General features: G+C 33.1%; 1 protein-coding gene and 1 long non-coding RNA gene across 3 annotated transcripts in view; one reads left to right on the forward strand and one right to left on the reverse strand.

Annotated features, from left to right (window-relative positions):
* The window catches only part of LOC128550846 (uncharacterized), a 63,632-nt gene extending 47,383 nt beyond the window's left edge, over positions 1 to 16,249 (reverse strand). Inside the window, exons 1-2 of the long non-coding RNA XR_008368502.1 lie at positions 15,929 to 16,249; positions 15,560 to 15,638 (exon numbers count right to left, since the gene is read on the reverse strand). This is a non-coding gene — a long non-coding RNA (uncharacterized LOC128550846). The remainder of the gene's footprint in view (positions 1 to 15,559; positions 15,639 to 15,928) is intronic.
* LOC123538567 (uncharacterized) overlaps positions 11,409 to 18,845 on the forward strand; it is a 60,837-nt gene continuing 53,400 nt past the window's right edge. The window contains exon 1 of one of the 2 annotated variants that reach the window (XM_045322757.2): positions 11,409 to 11,537. In XM_045322757.2, coding sequence (XP_045178692.2) covers positions 11,505 to 11,537 — 33 coding nt within the window. In that variant the 5' untranslated portion in view covers positions 11,409 to 11,504. Of the gene's footprint in view, positions 11,538 to 14,705; positions 14,786 to 18,845 lie in introns of those variants that run through there. The other variant, XM_045322759.2, reaches the window with a different exon arrangement.

Genomic DNA, 18,845 nt, shown 5'->3' on the forward strand with positions numbered 1-18,845 from the left:
TCATGGTGCGGCTCAAATAATAATTGCAAGCATAATGAATATCCATAAAAAAATTAGAACATAATTCACTACATTTGAATAAAATTATCTTTCAGATCTTATACACAGGGCGGTAGGTTAAACTAATTGCGATCCCAACGCACGGCGTATATCAAATGTGGATTCCAGTAATAGAATCAGTTGTTAACACAATAGAATGACGTCATTAAAGAACACACTCCGCAATGGATCTCATTAGATTACAGTGCTCTGGGAAATTAAGATCACACAAGTTGCGAGTAACTGTAGCGAGGAAATATTAGTATTTTCTGTCAAATTCTATTTCAGGTTTTATCTCTGAAATTAAACGAAGAAAAGCAACAACGTAATTGAAATCTGATGGAACGAGTGGAAATAGCTACACAATGTATATGCTTGCATAACTGGCAGCTTACGGTAGTGATTTATGAAACTGGTATATAAAAGAAAACAACAACAAAAACATGATTTTATGTAACTTAACCAACAAACAGGTAAATATATTAAAAGCTTAGCAGGATTCCCGTTACCATCAAGAATGAGTTGCAATGTCAAATATCTGGCATCAGAGGTCTATTAATCAAATATTAGGTCTGAAATAAGATCTAAGTCCAACTCAAAACAATTTTGTATAAGTATGTACATACACAAGTTAAAGCTTAAAGACAACGTGGATAAATGCATACAAATATTTGAACAAAAAGAATGAGAGACTTGGAATTATTGGCTGCAAAACAGATTAATTTAAGGTAATTGATCCACAAATAGGTGACATTTCGATGACTGCTGATCCCATGTTTTTAAATGAGTTAGTAAATAAGATGACCATAAATAATATTTACGAATCACTACATCGCAAAATGATAAATCTTACACTGTAAAAACTGGATTTCTTTTGAAGTTTCATTGAAAACTATAAAGTAAAGAAATAAAAATCATATAACATATTTTCTGTCATGTAAGTTATATTTTATTTTTCAGTCGATAATACACTTTCAAACGGTACCAAAATTATATGAGCTTACCAGGCATCGATATTTGATACCGTTTTAATAGCACTGTTGTATAGAACTTGCTTATTTGTGGATCGGATACCTCAATGTAATTGATCCGAATTGACAACTAATACTTTACGTGTAGTTTCGTTTTCTTCGTATACAATTTCGGCATCCTTCGGTCATAATAGAACATTTCTATAACAACCGGAGAATGTCAAAGGAGGAAACACAGTCGAACGAAAAATGCTAATTGTCATTACGGGCCCACTGCCTTAAAGTTACATTTTAACGGACTGTCCAGATATTTTGGGAACCTCAGTATCCCTCCAGATGAAAATGTGAAGTGATTTTCATTTTTTTATCGAGCGTTATCAGAAATAGTCCATCTGTAACTTTTTATTTTCATGCATTAGAGGTTACTTTAAACGTTCGTCAGCTTTTTTGTGCGCCATTAATGTCAAAACTTACTATTTGCTATTTAATATTTCTCTGGATAATTTGGATAAATCAGGAACAATGGGGTCCCTTTAAAGGCATAATGTATACTTATAAGTATAATATAAGTATACTGAGTACATCTTAAATCGTTTTTATTTCCATTATCGAGGAAAGCACAAGATAAATATGACAAGTAAAGCAACGTTCCAAAAACGCAGTCTTCCCAACGCACAACCCAAATCCCCGAAGTCTAATTAAAGCACACTAATCAAATATTTACAAAGTGATATCATTAGTATATGTTAAGAACTTATCTTCGACTCAACGAAATTGGGTCCCAACAAACAAATAAAACTTCGATTTATATTACCTATACCAGTTAAAATTCACGAATCATGTCTCCACGAATGGCCGTTTTGCCTAAAACTTCGAAATCCATGCTCACGAAATAAACGATTATACAGCATTCAAATTATTGGGAACAAGTAATAATATTCCATTACGTTGACCCTATTCATTTTATTTGAACGAAATCCACATAATTAACGTTTATATACCCTTTGCAACATGAACGTGATTCTTATTGCAGTTTTCACACTATCAAAAATATGTTAAATTTCTACACTCGTTGTTGTAGAAGTATGTGCATTAAATATTGTGTCTTTAACTTATTAATCTGAAAAAAAAAAACAGAGTTCAGTAATGCATGCAATTGCCTCCTGATGTTATCTCGGGTTTATATAATTATATATACGACATCCTGTTAAATCATTTTACATGTGTGAAGTATTTTGATAAACATTCTTAGGTACCAAATTAATTCTGTTACGTTGCTGTTCTATTTTTCTAAGTGTAAGAAAACTAGGATGAATATGCAACAGGTAAAGTCACCTAAAATGCAATCCTTAGCACGTGGACGTGCACAAAACAACCACAAATACACAAACACGCACATAGAGGCAGACAAAGCAAACACATGAGGAAAAAATACAAAGGATGGCAGTTTAGCCTAGCCATGGAACGGTCAAATGGAAATCGGTCTTCGTGTTATACTATAGGGTTTAGCCCTAATTATCATTGTAATAAGCCTTCCACGTTTCATGTATATTTGTACTTTTTACCTTATACATGAAATACCTTAACCGGTCAAAATGTATACACTCAGCATCGTGTGATAATTATATAGTTGACCCGATCAAAAGGGCATCGGTTAAACATATATGTAAGGCTAATAATAACTTCATTTGTATGTCCTCATTTCTAGACAGTCAAAGGACACGTAGATCTTACAAAAAACCCTTGTCACAGTATTATGGCGCGCATTGTTTGTTAAATACTTGTGAAGTTAATACGTTTATTTTCAAGCCACCAGGGTGTGCTTTACTTTAACACTTGGAACTGTTCGTTATTTTATCAAACTGTTTTACCTAATTAACTTGTACATACGTAATAGAGAGAGAGGCTTGCGCTGATTTGTTTCTATACACTTAATTAAAGGAACATTCAATATATTACAAAATCTGACTGTGTGTTTGTTGTTTGATCTCTTCTTGAATCACATACGAGTTTGGTTTACATACTGAGACACAACGCGAAGAACACTATTGACTAATTACATTACGTTACAATAGATTAACATTCGGACAGTGACTTGTTTAACAAATCAAAGGGAGAGTTTGAATATTCGGTGGAAAAAACTAAAACAGGATTTGTACTGGTACTGTTTAGTTTTTCAGCTTGAACATTTCGGCTTTTATGGTTCCAATACTCCCGCTTTCATAACTTTGGTTATTGTTCAATCACCCCTTGAATATGGTGTCTGTTTTTTTTTTTTTTTAATTTTGTCTTATGGCAGTTTCTGTGATATGCAGGCATCATAACTTCAGATCTCCTTTCTAATTTCCAGATTGTTTAGTTCTGCCCATTGTTTTCTCGTTCAGAGCCAACCGTTGTTTTTAACTGGCAACCATACGCCGCTTTTCATTGAATTACACACTAGTGTATCATTGAAGGTTTCATTTGCACCGCCATATGAACGCATCTTCGGATGTCTCTGAATTGATTTGTGTACTTTTATCATACAGTACATGTATGTAAATGTTGAGTTCTGCTCAACCCAGGAATAAAGTGCATGGACGGTAGCATGCATTCCCACTACCGTCCACGAAAAGGCTCACTCAAACCGAGCCTGCATTGAGCAACCTGTGGAGTTTCCACTCTTGTTGTATTTTAAGACTTAAGGAAAAATTTATGCTGCCTGCTATTTCTTCAATGAAGCAGCCTTCACTGAATCAGATATAAAAATGTAAAGTAACAGACCGTTATTATAGCAAAGATACATGACCTACAACATACAAATAAATGATTGGATATTGAATTCAGCTGCTGTTTTAATCGCCTCGAGGTGTTTCATATAGTTTAAGACATATGTCTGTCCAAGGAGTAGTGTCTGTACATATATCATTGCTGAAATTTTCTTTGGGGGCTTACATATTTAAATAAGAGACAATGCTTACAGCGACGTCGCCTTGCATTTTCCCTTTTTGTTCTAACATTCGGTATGAAAAACGTAAAGAATAAATAACTTGCGCTTACGGGCACGGAGTATAATTCACAAGACTGATAGATCTAGTCAAAGGCGACGGACACGTATTTTTCTGAATATTAAAGGATCATAATGCCTTTGTTAAAACGTAGCTGCCACATTTTCCGTTATGAATATAAAATACATTAATTTCTTGTTAAAAATCCTATTTCTGATAATTACTTTCTTTAACATTCATCAAAGGTTTAAATATTGTTGAATATACTAGAATGTTTTATTGAATCTATTTTTTTTATTACCTCCCTTTAATGCTCTAACAGTTCAAGTGCAATATTAAAAATAGTGCTTTTCTAACCATGTAAGAACGCATAACATCTATTTGGAAAGCTGTTTCATTTGTTTTTACGATAAAAATTTAAAGCGTTATGGACTTTAATTCGATTCACGGTTATCAAACTTGGAACGTCAGAATGCAATTAAGAATATCAAACTTTAAATTGTAAGATTTTATTTATTTTACATTGACACTCCATTTTATCGAAACCTCCTCACTTTGAATTTGTAACGGAGCAAATTAATGTATTTTGTATTTTTCGAAAATGCACTTATAGTTACCAATGCTATCAAACGAATCAATCAGTATTGCTGCTTTACTTATAATTGCATACACATTTGAGCCGTGCCATGGGAAAACCAACATAGTGGGTTTGCGACCAGCATAGATCCAGACCAGCCTGCGCATCCGCGCAGTCTGGTCAGGATCCTTGCTGTTCACTTTTAAAGCCTATTGGAATTGGAGAAGCTGTTAGCAAACAGCATGGATCCTGACCAGATGCGCGGATGCGCAGGCTGGTCTGGATCCATGCTGGTCGCAAAGCCATTATGTTGGTTTTCTCATGGCGCGGCTCATATAATGTATGCAGCTTTTTTAGCAAGACAATTAAACAGAAAACTGAAAAGCTCCTATTTAACACACTACATCCAGTCCAAAATAAATGTGTTTCAAATGTTAAAGGTTAAAATGAGACAATTTTACAAAGAGGAGAGTATTCGTATTACAGAAAAAGCGACCTAACCGCGAACGTCTAAAAGCAGTTAAAACGTCTGTAATTGTGAAGAGTGCACATGATTAAATAAAAGTGTCACTTCTTACAGTGCAAACTGCAAACAGTTTATGTTACATTCAAGCAAATTGTAAAATATATGTTGTTAAAACTTGAATTTATGGCATTATTATTTACAGTCCTTTTTATCAATTAAGGAGCAATGAATCAAGACGAGATTAATAGAACTGGCGAAGTGAAGCAGTAAACGTCGACTTATATTGGGTAACGACAACAAATTAATTCAATTATATTGTTTACTTAATTTGGAAGTTAAAATTGCGTAAGGCATCCAAAGCCTGCAACATTTTCATTTATGTCGTGTTTGGCGACCTGTGGTTTTCCTTTTTAATTTTACCACTATATACAGTCATATAGTGATCAACTGGTACTTTTTTGGAAGGACAAACCGTCAATGTTATGCAATCAGCCACCTCTCAAGAAAGACCATTGTTCTGATATTGCTAAAGGTAAGCCTGTAAGAAACCTACATTGAGATAATAGAGCAAGGATACTTTAAAATGCAAGTCACCTTGGTTCAAAGGCCAGTATTTGCCTTATTTTTAGGTGACATTTTTAAAAAGTTTGACTATAATTATGCATATCAAACACTAAACACATAGATGCTTAACTTAAAACATTAAACACAAATGCTTAACTTAAAAAACATCAAAGTATAAAACTAAAAATATAAGACATTGTTTATTCCAGACGTACGAACTGTGTTGCAGTGCTCCCTCTCTACAGCAGCCCTCTGAATAATTCGCACCTTGCAACAACACTTGCTACTGACTCCAAAATATGCAAATTGTGTTTATTTTACCCCTCTACAACAACTCCCTCCGAAATAGAACCAAGTTTTCTGTCTCCCAAAGGGTGTTGTTGTAGAGAGGGAGCACTGTATAGGTTTGGTATTGATTACCGAAAGAGGAATGGGCATAATCATGCCTACATTATCATTACACAGCCTTGTACCTCTAAGAAATGTCAATGTGAGTTATAAACTTAATACATAGAAACAACGACATAGTAACAACACGACAATCAGACGTAGTAGTTAAAACTTACTTATATACAATCCAATAAAAGTACTAGCATTTAGGAGTGACCTGTCGCTTTTATTAATAGATTTGAAAGGTTACTGGAATAAACCACTTCAGTAAAGGGGTACCCTACCTTTTTATAATTTATTTTTGTAATAAATATTTAAATGACTGCCTTCTTCGACAATTAGATGCCGTAGTGCAGTGGTTAGCGTGACGGCTCTAGAATCTAACTTTTGCGTGTTCGAATTCCAACGGAGATCAAGATTTTTCTTTTTTCATTTTATATTTTTTTTTTCATTTTATATTTTGCTAACATACATTTAAAAATTATTATAATGTTAAACATGTATTTGAATCACATTTCTTAATGTGTCATTTTGCTATTTTCGCATATAACAGGTTTTTCAAATATCTTTTTGATATTATTCAACATGGTTGACATAGCTCTTGACAGTTTGGTCATTCAACTAGCTGATGACACTGATTCGGAAGAAACAGACACCGCCAGCGAGTGTGAAGATCCTCCATTGGACGCGTGTGTTTGAAATGTATTGAATGTATTGAAATTGCACGAATGAAATTGAAAATGAAATTGAAATGATGAAATAAAATGAAATAATAGAAAAAAAATACATGAAAAATATAAATAAAACAAATTCAATCATAAAACAAATCGCCCTGTGTGGGATTCGAACCCACATCCTAATCGCAAAAGTTAATTCACCAGCAAGATTCCTCAATTGTACCAATTGAGCTACCGATGCATGTTCAATTTGTACATTATTTGAAAGATATTTATAGTTGTAAAAGTCAAATATCTTTCAAACTCTTATTCAATAAATGGAACAGTCTGGAAAATCCAAATCTAAAAATAAAAGCGACAGGTCACTCCTAATTGCTAATAACACAATAAAACTGGTTTAAAACTAGCCTATATTAAATTTACAAAGCAGTGTCTGGAATTTCGGTTGGAATAAAAGGCCTATACCCCACTATCATATGAAATACATGTTGCATATAACAATGCCTACACTATCATAACACCGCCTCCGTAGCCTAGTGGTAGAGCGTCCGCTTCGAGTGCGGGAGGTCGTGGGTTCGATCCCCGGCCGCGTCATACCAAAGACGTAAAAAAATGGTACTAGCAGCTTCTTCGCTTGGCGCTCAGCATTAAGGGGATAGTGCTAGGACTGGTCAGCCCGGTGTCAGTATAATGTGACTGGGTGGGGTATCATACCACGTGTCTACGGCGTGATATTCCAGTGAGGCAGCACTATAAAGTTGGGCATTGTGCTCACTGCTACAAGTAGACACCGTCGTTTATATGACTGAAAAATTGTTGAAAAAGACGTTAAACCCGAACAAACACACACACACACACAATACAATATCATAAATCAGTATTTAATATAAGATAAAAAAATATATTACACACGAAGAAGGTAACCTTCTTTCTGGGCATTCATCACACTGAAAACGAAAGGAATTTTCCACGTGATGTCAAACACAAATTGCTTTCTTTTCTGCTCTTTCATTTCTTTCCTGCTTCTTTTTTTCTAGTGAAACTTATTTTTCTCGTTTGAGTTGATAAATCTGATGCCATTATTAGGGCCAGATCAGACTTTTAATAATAAAAAAATGGAATTTTTCAAATCGAAAGGAAAAAATCGTCATTTACGATATACACTGCACCATGCATCCACAATAAGCCCTCACATATACTCCTCGCCTGTGGGCGCGGAAAATAATTGTTCTTGCATCGGATACAGCTCAATACGAAAAGATTCACTTGTGAATTCCCGTCATTGTCATTAATGTCAATAGATGAAAACAGTTTAAATAATTGGCATTTCTGTAGAAAGTTAAGTTTTTGAATATTTTAGCTTGACTTTTAGAGCATGTAACATAGACAGAATATCGGCATTTGCCGACAAATGTTTGTAAATCAAATTCAGAAGACTTAAGTATCAGATGGAAAACATAAGAACTGTATAATAATTGTAATACAAAATGCAATATAATAAGACATCCGGAAGCTTTTCGACACATTTTCTTGCTTTCTCATTAATAAAGTAATAAGAATCCTGGAGGTTTACGTTAGCAGTATTACCTATATTAACCTTTTTTAATCTTACCCACTTCAGTAAGAATGACACGGGTCTATAATTTAATTTTTATTCATGAAATTTAGTTCTGAGTTCACGTTATCAATTTTGTAGGCACTCAAGTGAGTATATTTTAAATCATTCACACAATGGTACATGTAGCTTAACGCCAGTCTTTGCTTATAAACGTATTTTGATCTACAAATGGTGAATGCATTTAAGATGGTTTACGCAAAAAATTCTTATTTTGCATGATTTAACAGTGTAGCTAATGAAGGAAAACGTTGCAAGAAAGTTGCATGGCTTTTTACATTTTATGCCTGTCGCATGAAACTTGCATTAATTATATTTTTATAATTATGTATTGAAACATGTTTCCTTAGCAAAAAAAAAAAAAAAAAAGAAACGTGCAGGCTGTGTTTCGGATATCATTGCGTTCTTCAGCATCTTGAGTTTGAATGTACTGACTTTCTGACAATAGTGAAAGTTAAATAAATTGCACCCTTACTTTGATTTTATATAAATTGCATAACAATGATCAAATATTTTCTACAACAGTACTACAGATTGCCAATCTCTGTTGCATTTTATCCACTTTAACTTGAATCTGCTTGTGCTATATTTTAAAGTCATTCAGTCATTTTTAATCTACCATATCTATTTTTCTAAGCAAATTGATATACCTAAAGAAAACCAACAATTGAAGACTTCCTTCTTAGAATTATTCTCGTTGACGTTATAAGTTTCGCGTTTTGTTTAATCAACAATATGATACACGTGTACTTATTTCCGTAGAAATAAGTTAACAAACTTGTTAAACAGTCAAAGCCTTCCGCGCTTGAGACATCAGGTACGGACATAAATGATTTAGATGCGTTTGTAAGAATGGTAAGAATTTTAACCTTTGTCAAAATATAGTAAAGAATGGATATTGAAACCATATACATTTTTTATGGAATGTCTTTCATTTTTAGCTCGACGAAAAGAATAAATTTGAACTGTATTGTCATTGCTTTCAGTTTAAGTTTCTCTTAGTGACAGGGAAATAGCTTTTACTTTAGAGGCCTGCAAGGACAAAGTCACTGCTAAAAGCTTCCCAATTCCTCACTCATTCATTTTCAGCATCACCATAAATATCTCTTTAACGTTGGAATCCACCCAACACTTAACACGAAAATACCAAAACGCAAGCCTCATTACTGCAGTTTGTATTAAGATAAACATGATGTTTTCTTGTATATATATATATAAAATTATTCGAGCAAGTAAGATATTTTAAATCATATTTGATACGGTGGGATGACACTGATATGAAAATGTCTGACTATTTATGTAAAACATTGAAGTCCGTATGCACCGGTTACATACAACATTTAAAAATCAGAACATGGGAATTGTCATTGATAGGATTTCAATTGCTATTTTACGCCACTGACATATGTGCAGGCTGATCATGGTTTGCACTGTTCGCTATTCAGTCAGTAAATTCTCGGTAAACACCACTCCGAATAATAAGGGTATTGTCCAAATTGAATGATGGACCAGTTCATTTTAGAAATTTAGCAGGCTAAGGGTTAATTTCCTCTTATGCTGTTAAGAAATAGAAAGTCTAAGTACTTGTTCTAATATGTTTGATTTAAATAAAACTGAGTCATGCAAGTGAAAATTGTAACAGTATTCCTTTCCGCGGTTCCAGAAAGGTGCTAAAACATGTCAAAATTTGTCTGTTTTAGCACTTAAATAATCCATATTTTAGCACGAAATCTTACGTGTATTACTGTGTCGTGTGGCTCTGGGAAAATGTATGTCGGGTCCTCGCAAGTGTTGAATTGCTTTATTTTCTGATACAGTTCATAAATTATTTTACTCAAAGACCTACCACAGTATAGTGAACTACGCCCAGCCACCCCGCATAAACTTTATGAAATCATCCTGGTAATACAGGTATAAAACAGCTATTGTACTACAACATGACATGTGAACAATTAACCCTTACCATGCTAAATTTCCATAATGAACTTGTTCATCTTCCAATCTGGACAGTACCATTAACTTTTAAAAGAGGTGCTTACCAAAAACTTACTGACTAAATAGCGAACAGTGCAGATCATGATCAGACGGATGTGCAGGCTGATCATGATCTATACTGGTCGCAAAGGCAGAACCAATCGTGTCAAGCATGGTAAGGGTTAAGGCCCTTCCTGAATTACGTTTGTAATGCGGTTGCACAGCTTCATATATGTTTGATTCAGTCTTCTCTTCTAAGTATAATTCTTAAAACACAGATAAGTAACTATCTTACACTAAAGAAACAATCAGTATTCTAAATTTTCTCCATTGCATTTTGGAAACGACGCTTTTGTTTATAATGTTTGGTAACTAGTCTAATACAGTATCAATTTACTAGCCCTGTATATTCCATGTGGATTTGCGCAGTATATTTTCAGTTTTTAAGAAAAACGGCATAGAAATGAATAACTTTATATCTGCCCACCGTTGCTTAAATATGTAGTAGATTTCTCGACTCGAAAACACTAAAGACGATGAAACTACACCCACACTGTACATTGTTGTCCGCCTTTAAAACGTCATGACGTCATTTCTGTTAATGTAAGTGAAATGTTCCTCGACTTGTTTTAATTTAATTTCACCAAAATTACGTATTGTAACGTTTAAAATGCAGAAACACACAGCATTTGCGCTAGCTGACGAATTTAAGTTAGTAGGAGCGTTTGCTAACCTAACGTAGCCAAAATATGCGCAAGACTAGGTTTTCATTGCTGCTCGTCTTTCTAGAATAATCTCCGTTTTACAATGCTGCCGTCCTCCCCACACTAACTGGGTACCGTTTTTATGATGATTATTTTTGCCATTTCATTTTTCGTGTCAGAGCCCCTAACATAAGAACTTTCGAAACCATAATAAGTCGACAAGTTATTTTCCTGACGAAGATACTAACCATCAAGACTAAATAACTTATGGGATAATAAAATCTCTTAGGCACGTAAAGAATGTACTGTTTAACACTTAATCAACCTATTCGTGACATCAAAAGCACAAGTCATAAGTTTTCAGCTTTTGATTTTAACAACAAAAAACAGCCGCATTTGTTTTAAAGGTATGATTAATATATCCGTGTGCAGTTGAGTGTTGCGATTTAAATTTGTTCAAAAACTGTGCAAACATTACATATTTACATAACCGTCTATTCTGTTATAATCTTGTTGGTGTTAGGAGTGAAAATAAGCATCATGGGATATATGGAGATACGCGTGATAAATCTGGTAAATTATATTCTTTCAGATATAATCCAAATTTTGTTAAACAAATGTTGGAAATATACAGCACTGATCTTTGAACGCAAAACTTGAATCTTTTCAGTGTACTGAGAATAATTGATAGTATATTTTTAATATTATGTTTTTTTCATAAAGTTTTGAAGTTATCAACAAATTGATTGTTCTAATTTTAATATGTTCTATTTGTATAACTCATTATATGACCCATCAGGTCTCTTTAAAGTTACAAGAGTATGCTTAAATAATTTTCATTGTAAGAAAAGAAAACATAATATTTACGGAATCTAAATAACGTCGTTGACCTGCCATAACATAGAAACGTATTTCGTCCCACTGGAGCAAAAGGTACCAAAATGCTTATTATTAAAGACTGTCATTGTACAGGACAAATTGTTACCTGCATGTTTGAAAACATTCAGCGTCTACATATATGTAGAGATTCCCTATAACTCGCATATAAGTTTTTGACTACTTCTTGAAAATTGAACAGACTGTGATATGAAAACATATACATTGGCAGTTGATACGGGGTATACCTGGATGGTTTTGAACTGTACGCCGATATGAGTAGCATAGCTAACGAACCAAGCAGAGATACTCCGTGTGTGGCGTAGGTGAGGGAAAGGGTCTCCATCTCCCGGCGGATTGAGTTTTTGGGGCCTCCCCGTGAAAATGTTGAAAGATTTTCGGCGAGAGATGCGTTCTCTTGCTAGATCTATATTCCAGCGTTAATATATTTTTGTCACATTTGTACTACATAGTACAAAGATAATCAATTAAATTCATAGTTTATCACACAGCTCATGCTTACTGGCAGTCTTAAAACTGTAAATGGAGCAGCCCCGGATATTTTGAGGAATATAACTATTTTATAGTATAGAGTTATATGTAACTTTACCCTGGTCCCTCATATAGCTCGATCGCTCTGGCACGATACTTGGCCCGTACATTTTAAAATGTTTAATATCTGTTTCGCAGATCTTTCCTTGAATTACTTCGATACAACGAAAAATAGCAAAATGAATTATACCAGACTTAGAATGTTGAAAAATCAGAGTTCTGTGAATTGCTATATACAACACACTCCAGGATACATTAATTGTTATTCAACAGTCACAATAGATATATAGTTATATTTCAAAATATTTGCGTCAATGAAACACTGTGTCATTCTATGATATATTTTATTGTGCATCTGCCAGGACCCACGCAGGCATATTATGTATCGCCAAAGGGACCTAACAATGTATCTGTTAGGGTAACTGCATCTGAACTCTTACTTAATCGCAACTGCTACACACGTAAACAAATCACACATTCGAGGCGTGTGCAAAGCTGTTATTATTTATTTGTTTATTTATTTATTTATTTATTTATTTACTTACTTACTTACTTATTTTATATCCTTTACAATGTGAAGAATGCAAAGGCAATACTCAAACATTAAGAATATACTATCTTTAAGTTTTTTGTTTTATAATTTTTTAAATCTTCGTCAATGTTTGATTTAATGCATGACTTCTGCAGCCGCATTTTAACAGGATTTTTTTACCAACTTCAAAGACGCGTTTTTCCCCAGTTTAACGTAATAAACAATATCTTATATTGGCAAACGTCAATTTTCAAACGGTCACCCAAGTGTTACATTTGCAAATAACAAATTGAATTTGAAATGTATGTTGTGTTATGTTTTAATTTGATATAGTTAGATGACGAAGTTGAATTAGCACGGCGAGGATTCGTACACCGGACAATGTCATTTAGTGATAAGGTATTTTCCGAAAACGTGATTTTTTTTTCGTCCACAAGGTAAGTAAAACCCCGATTTACTATTGTATTATACTACTAACACATTCCATTTGTATTTGACAGTTTCCAAATTGTCCAAATGCTTGATTTATCGAGACCTTAACGGAAAATCACTAGAAGAACAAGTAAATGTTTTATAAGTTAAATAAAATGAATATAATACAACTCAGACACCTGGAAAGGAAACATTTTCTCTCAAATTCGAATCACTTATATAAAAACGTATAAGAAAACAGCTTATCCGAAATCGGATAACAGGCAAACTTCATATAATTTTCAATTTAGTTTACATAAAATGTACAAGTACTACAGACTGGCAGATTAATTCCAATGTAATTTTTACCAGATTTATAATATACAAAATAGAATTTTGCCCCTGGTCATAAAACGTACAAAATAAATAATGCGAGTTTGTATTTCTATCGGAATTCAGATTAGCCTATTCAAATAACTATCTAAAGTTGGACTAAAGAAAAACTGTGTTTTGTCTTTGCTATCCAAGTTCAGATAAGCACGATCAGAAATCAGGTAGTAGAAAAACTGAGCATTGACTTTGTTGTCGTTGCTATCTGAATTCGCATAAGCCACAAGGGGTTTATCTGGAATCGGCGAGTAGAAAAGTTGTGTTTTACCGTTGCTATCCAAATTCTGATAATCATTATTCAGGCAGTAGAAACACTGGACATTGACTTTACTGTCTAAATTCAGATAACTATAAATTTTGCATCTTAATACAAACTAGATGAAATAAATATTGTGTGTCTGCGTTGCTATCACAATTCCGATCACCATAACAAAATATAAGAATCGGACAGAAGAAAATCTGAGTGTTGTTGTAGCTATCAGAATTCTGATAAGCCAGAGTTTGTTGATATTGTGTGTAATTATCTAAAATCACACAGACAACAGCTATCTGAAATCAAACAAATAAAATGAGTGTTGACGCTGTAATCAAAACTCTAGATTTTCAACATTCTGAGATTCGATAAAAACGACGAGTTTTATTGTTGCGATCAGAATTCAAGCAAGTATGACATTTTGCATTGTATTAAAAACCGTGCACAGTTTTTTTTTAATATAGATGTAACACAATATATTTGATTTTATAACGTTTTCTTATAAAAGTGATTCAACGTTTATGATAAAATTATGTTACTATTTTTTGTAAGTATTGTATAAAGCTATAAAGGCAAAATAATTTCAAGGACACGTCACGGCTGAGATGATTAGCATTATTACAATACACAATCGGTATTAAAATTGTGTTTCCAATACATGTGCTCATTAGATAAATCCTCAATATCTATGTGAAAATAAGGGATGTGTTTTGAATAATTGCAACACTATAAGTTGCTCTAATTAGTGACAAATGACTGAAACAACAGGATTTCGTACGTGACTTGGTTAGACAAAACGACAGTGAGGTAACAATATATTCTTTTATTGTTTTAATTTATGAGTTGTAAGCTACAATATAGAATACCCATTTTATGAAATTCAAACTGGAAATAAGAAATAACAGAAATAATTTAATTAGGACATGAGTCATCATATACCTGTCAAAATTTGTCATTAGTTTTCACGAGCTATCAAAATTATTTTTATCTCTCTATTCTGCAAATGCATTGTTTTTGTAAGTATCTTGGTCGGATATTGAAGTGTGTAACTTACTTTACATTCCACATTAACATTGGTGCTTGAAATTACTTTGTTGAGCTCACCGAAGTCATGTATTAATTTCTACTGTTTTAGCTTATTGTGGGTTATAAAGGTACCAAATCTCAATATTAAGATATAAGAATTGTTCCTTTCTGGTAGACAAAGGAAACTATTTGGCTGAATCATAACATAACGGTTTTTGGAAAGAACTGAATATTCTTTGGTTTTTTGTTATTCACCGGAATTTCAAAACGTGACATCACCTTAATAGCATGTCCTTTTCCATCATTATGATGCTGGCAGACCAAAACAAAATTATCGTGATTTTCGCAATAAACAAACGAGTGTTACTGCATGAGTGTAGCGTTACATACACTAATAATTAATACAGTTAATAATGTTAGGCACTTGGTATTCAAGTATCTAGAAATATTTTGCCGATCAGTAAAATGAAGCTTAGATAGACAATATCTTTATATTCATTTATTTCTTCAGATTTTCATTATCTGAAATTGTTATACAACGATGAAATTCCTTACCTTCTGAAATGCGCATTGCACAGCGCCTCCGTAACCAATCAATCTGAATCCTTTATGTTGTTGAACTAGCATGTGAACACTGAAATTAAAATGTTCACCTTTCATGGGACACAGAAAAGGCACATATATATATGTATATACATCATCAATTATGATATCAGATCACCTAAAGCCTGCTTAAAAAATTGAAAAGCTGATATAGTTGTTCACCCTTGTTGAAGTATATATATTAGAATAAATATAATATGCACATTTAAACGCCTAAGTAATGCATATTTCACTTTTAAAACACTTTAAAGAAAACAGACTTTCATTTTACTAGAAATCTAAGGAAAAACCCTATTTACAAATATAAGTAGGGATACACACCTTCCAAAAACAGTCCATGCACAAAAAGCCAAGATAGATTGAAAAGTTCTTGTGATTCTGCATAAATTATCTTCGACAAATCCGTAAATTTTTTATCAGAAATCACCCTTTAGAGTACGTACATGTATACATTGTAGTTTACACATTTTAGGTTAATCAATTTTTATTGGCATCCTAATTTACAAAATTAATAAATTCCAGTAGATTCTCTCAGTTTGTAACATAAGTTAGTGTCCATTAGTTTGAGGAAATGATAAACATCTTGTAAATATACATACTGACTAGTATCTTTGTTATCACAACGTGTAGCACGAAATCTTATCGCTTCCGGATCTAGTCTAAATATTATGAACTTCACATTCAGATGGTATTTGTTTATGTTTGTGTGTAAATATACATTATAATAGATCCAGTTATACCAACATTGACAGTGTACAACATATGATAATGTATGTTAGGTAGATGCGTTGTATCTGAATTATTTCTGTTCAAAAATACTCACAATGATCCCCTTATTTCAATAATGTAAATCTGTTGCTATTTCAGTGAAAACGGTAAATATTTACTGTATAACACAAAAGTATTGATTTTAATTTCATATTATATCCTTTAAATAATAAAACCTAATTTGCTATTATTTCTTTAAGAACTTATTTTTTCGTATCATTGTTTCTTTTATAAAGCCAAGCAATTCCAATCGGATCTTGTTTCTTTTACTGACAATTTCTTTATGTCTCAAATAAACAAAGTACAATGCAAATCAAGATTAATTGCCTGAAAATAGAGCAGGTCAAAGAAGATTCTTGATATCTTTGTTATATAGCAATAAACTAGACACTAGACTAAAATGAAATGAAAATATGAAAACCTTAATCTTATGTTCCATGTCAACGTAGTTTCACAGGAATCAAAAGCCAGTCTATTCTGGAGGTTTTCTTAGAGAACTGATTGTAAGATTGTCTATTTGAAATGCTCTGAAAGAGATACATACATGTTGGAATTTGATTACCCCCAGATAAGGCGGAACCTCACGTTTGAGGCAAAATTACCTTCAAGTGTTTTGCAGTCGACAGTTTGGTTTATTTACCCGACGCATCCGATTTAAACAGTTCTGACCAAAACGAGAAACAGTTTCCTTTCATGAGGAAAATTGATTATTTTGTTATTTTTGAACTGACATGAAAAACTGATACATGCGCATAAAAATCAAGTTTATTTTTCTATAATGCAATGGCAAGGGCCAGTTTTGTATTGTTGCCTGAAAACATAAGATACCTGTTTGATATGAACATTTACATTCAGTTGATTAATTATGATGTTAATTGATCTGAAGATCCCAACGAATGAGTATCTGTTGTGTCAAATGAATGAAAGCTTGGGCAGATTTCGTGAGAGACGGACAGTGTCTAAAAACTTACCTGAGATATCGAAAATCATCCATCCAAGGCATCTTGCTTCAACTGAAATTAATCTTGCGAAAAAATATTAAATGGTTATGAGACATCACAATACAATTGTTAACGTCTAGCCTCATGCTTTGAATATATAGATACCCTTTAGTCATTTGCAACTGATACGGGGCATGTCTTATTTAGTGTGCAGTTCGGATCATTTTGCCTAAATTTTAGTGTCCTGAACTGACATCTTAAATAAATTCTTTCCGGTTTTTATCCCCAAAACAACATAATTAGCAGAGTAAACATGTGATATGATGAAGTGCTATGTATACATTGTACATTCAACCTACTATACAACGTCAAATTAAACTATAAAAGGAGCAGATTAGTGTAATTATATTTAATTATGGGGATATGGGAAGGGGGTAGAAAATTAAAAAAAGTGTGATGATACCAGTGCAAGAAAAATCATTAAAAATTAATTTTGACAAAATGTCAAAAGAAGAACATGTTAAGAGACCACATATTCCGTTCGGTTAGGTGATCTCTTACTTCAAGTGGTACTGTTTATCTCTTACCAGTTATAAATTATATCGAGTTAGCGGGGTCAAACTTTGTCTAGTAATTAAAATATTTAGACACTAAGCCCGACATTTATCAAATCTAATACTTCTTTACAATTATAGATCTAAAATAAGTAAGGATAAAGAATATAAGAAAAAACTTACCATAAACGGTCCAATTTGAAAAATGAAGATTTATTTGTTTAAAATCAAATAAGGACTACTGATTGCTAATGTCTTTGCAGGTATGACATTATTGATAACTCATGGGATTTCATGTTCATGTACATGTTTGTATTAATATAATATGGTAGTGTTGTCGGTGGCGTTAGTAAGAATATAAGTTTAAAAACAAGTTTTCTGTCCGTTGTTAAAAATCACAGAACTGAAAAAGAAGCATATTCTATATTACAAAAATAAGATGGGCCGTGCCATGAGATAACCAACATAATGGCTTTGCGACCAGCATGGATCCAGACCAGTCTGCGAATCCGCGCAGTCTGGTCAGGATCCATGCTGTTCGCTAACAGTATCTCTAATTCCAATAGGCTTTGAAAGCGAACAGCATGGATCCTGACCAGACTGCGCGGATCCATGCTGGTCGCAAAGCCACTATGTTGGTTTTCTCATGGCACGGCTCAGATATTTCTGACTCCGATATGAACTATGTATTCCATTTTATGATTTAGAGAGACATACCTCAAAATGTGCATCATAATTCAAAAACAGTAATGAGCAATAAAATGTTAAAATAACAATGATAAATCAATAAAATGTATTTTTACTTTTAATGTTATTTAATGTACGATTAAATCCGTTGTATATTACCATACATCGATATTTTTATTGTGTGAACAACACATTAGATAGCTTTTATACAGAAATTTAAAAAAAACTACTTCCTAGAAAGATCTCACTGAATTAATAACTACTGCATAAAAAGAGATCACTGAATTG

Source organism: Mercenaria mercenaria, chromosome 18 (assembly GCF_021730395.1).
Source record: "Mercenaria mercenaria strain notata chromosome 18, MADL_Memer_1, whole genome shotgun sequence".
NCBI classification, from domain to species: domain Eukaryota; kingdom Metazoa; phylum Mollusca; class Bivalvia; order Venerida; family Veneridae; genus Mercenaria; species Mercenaria mercenaria.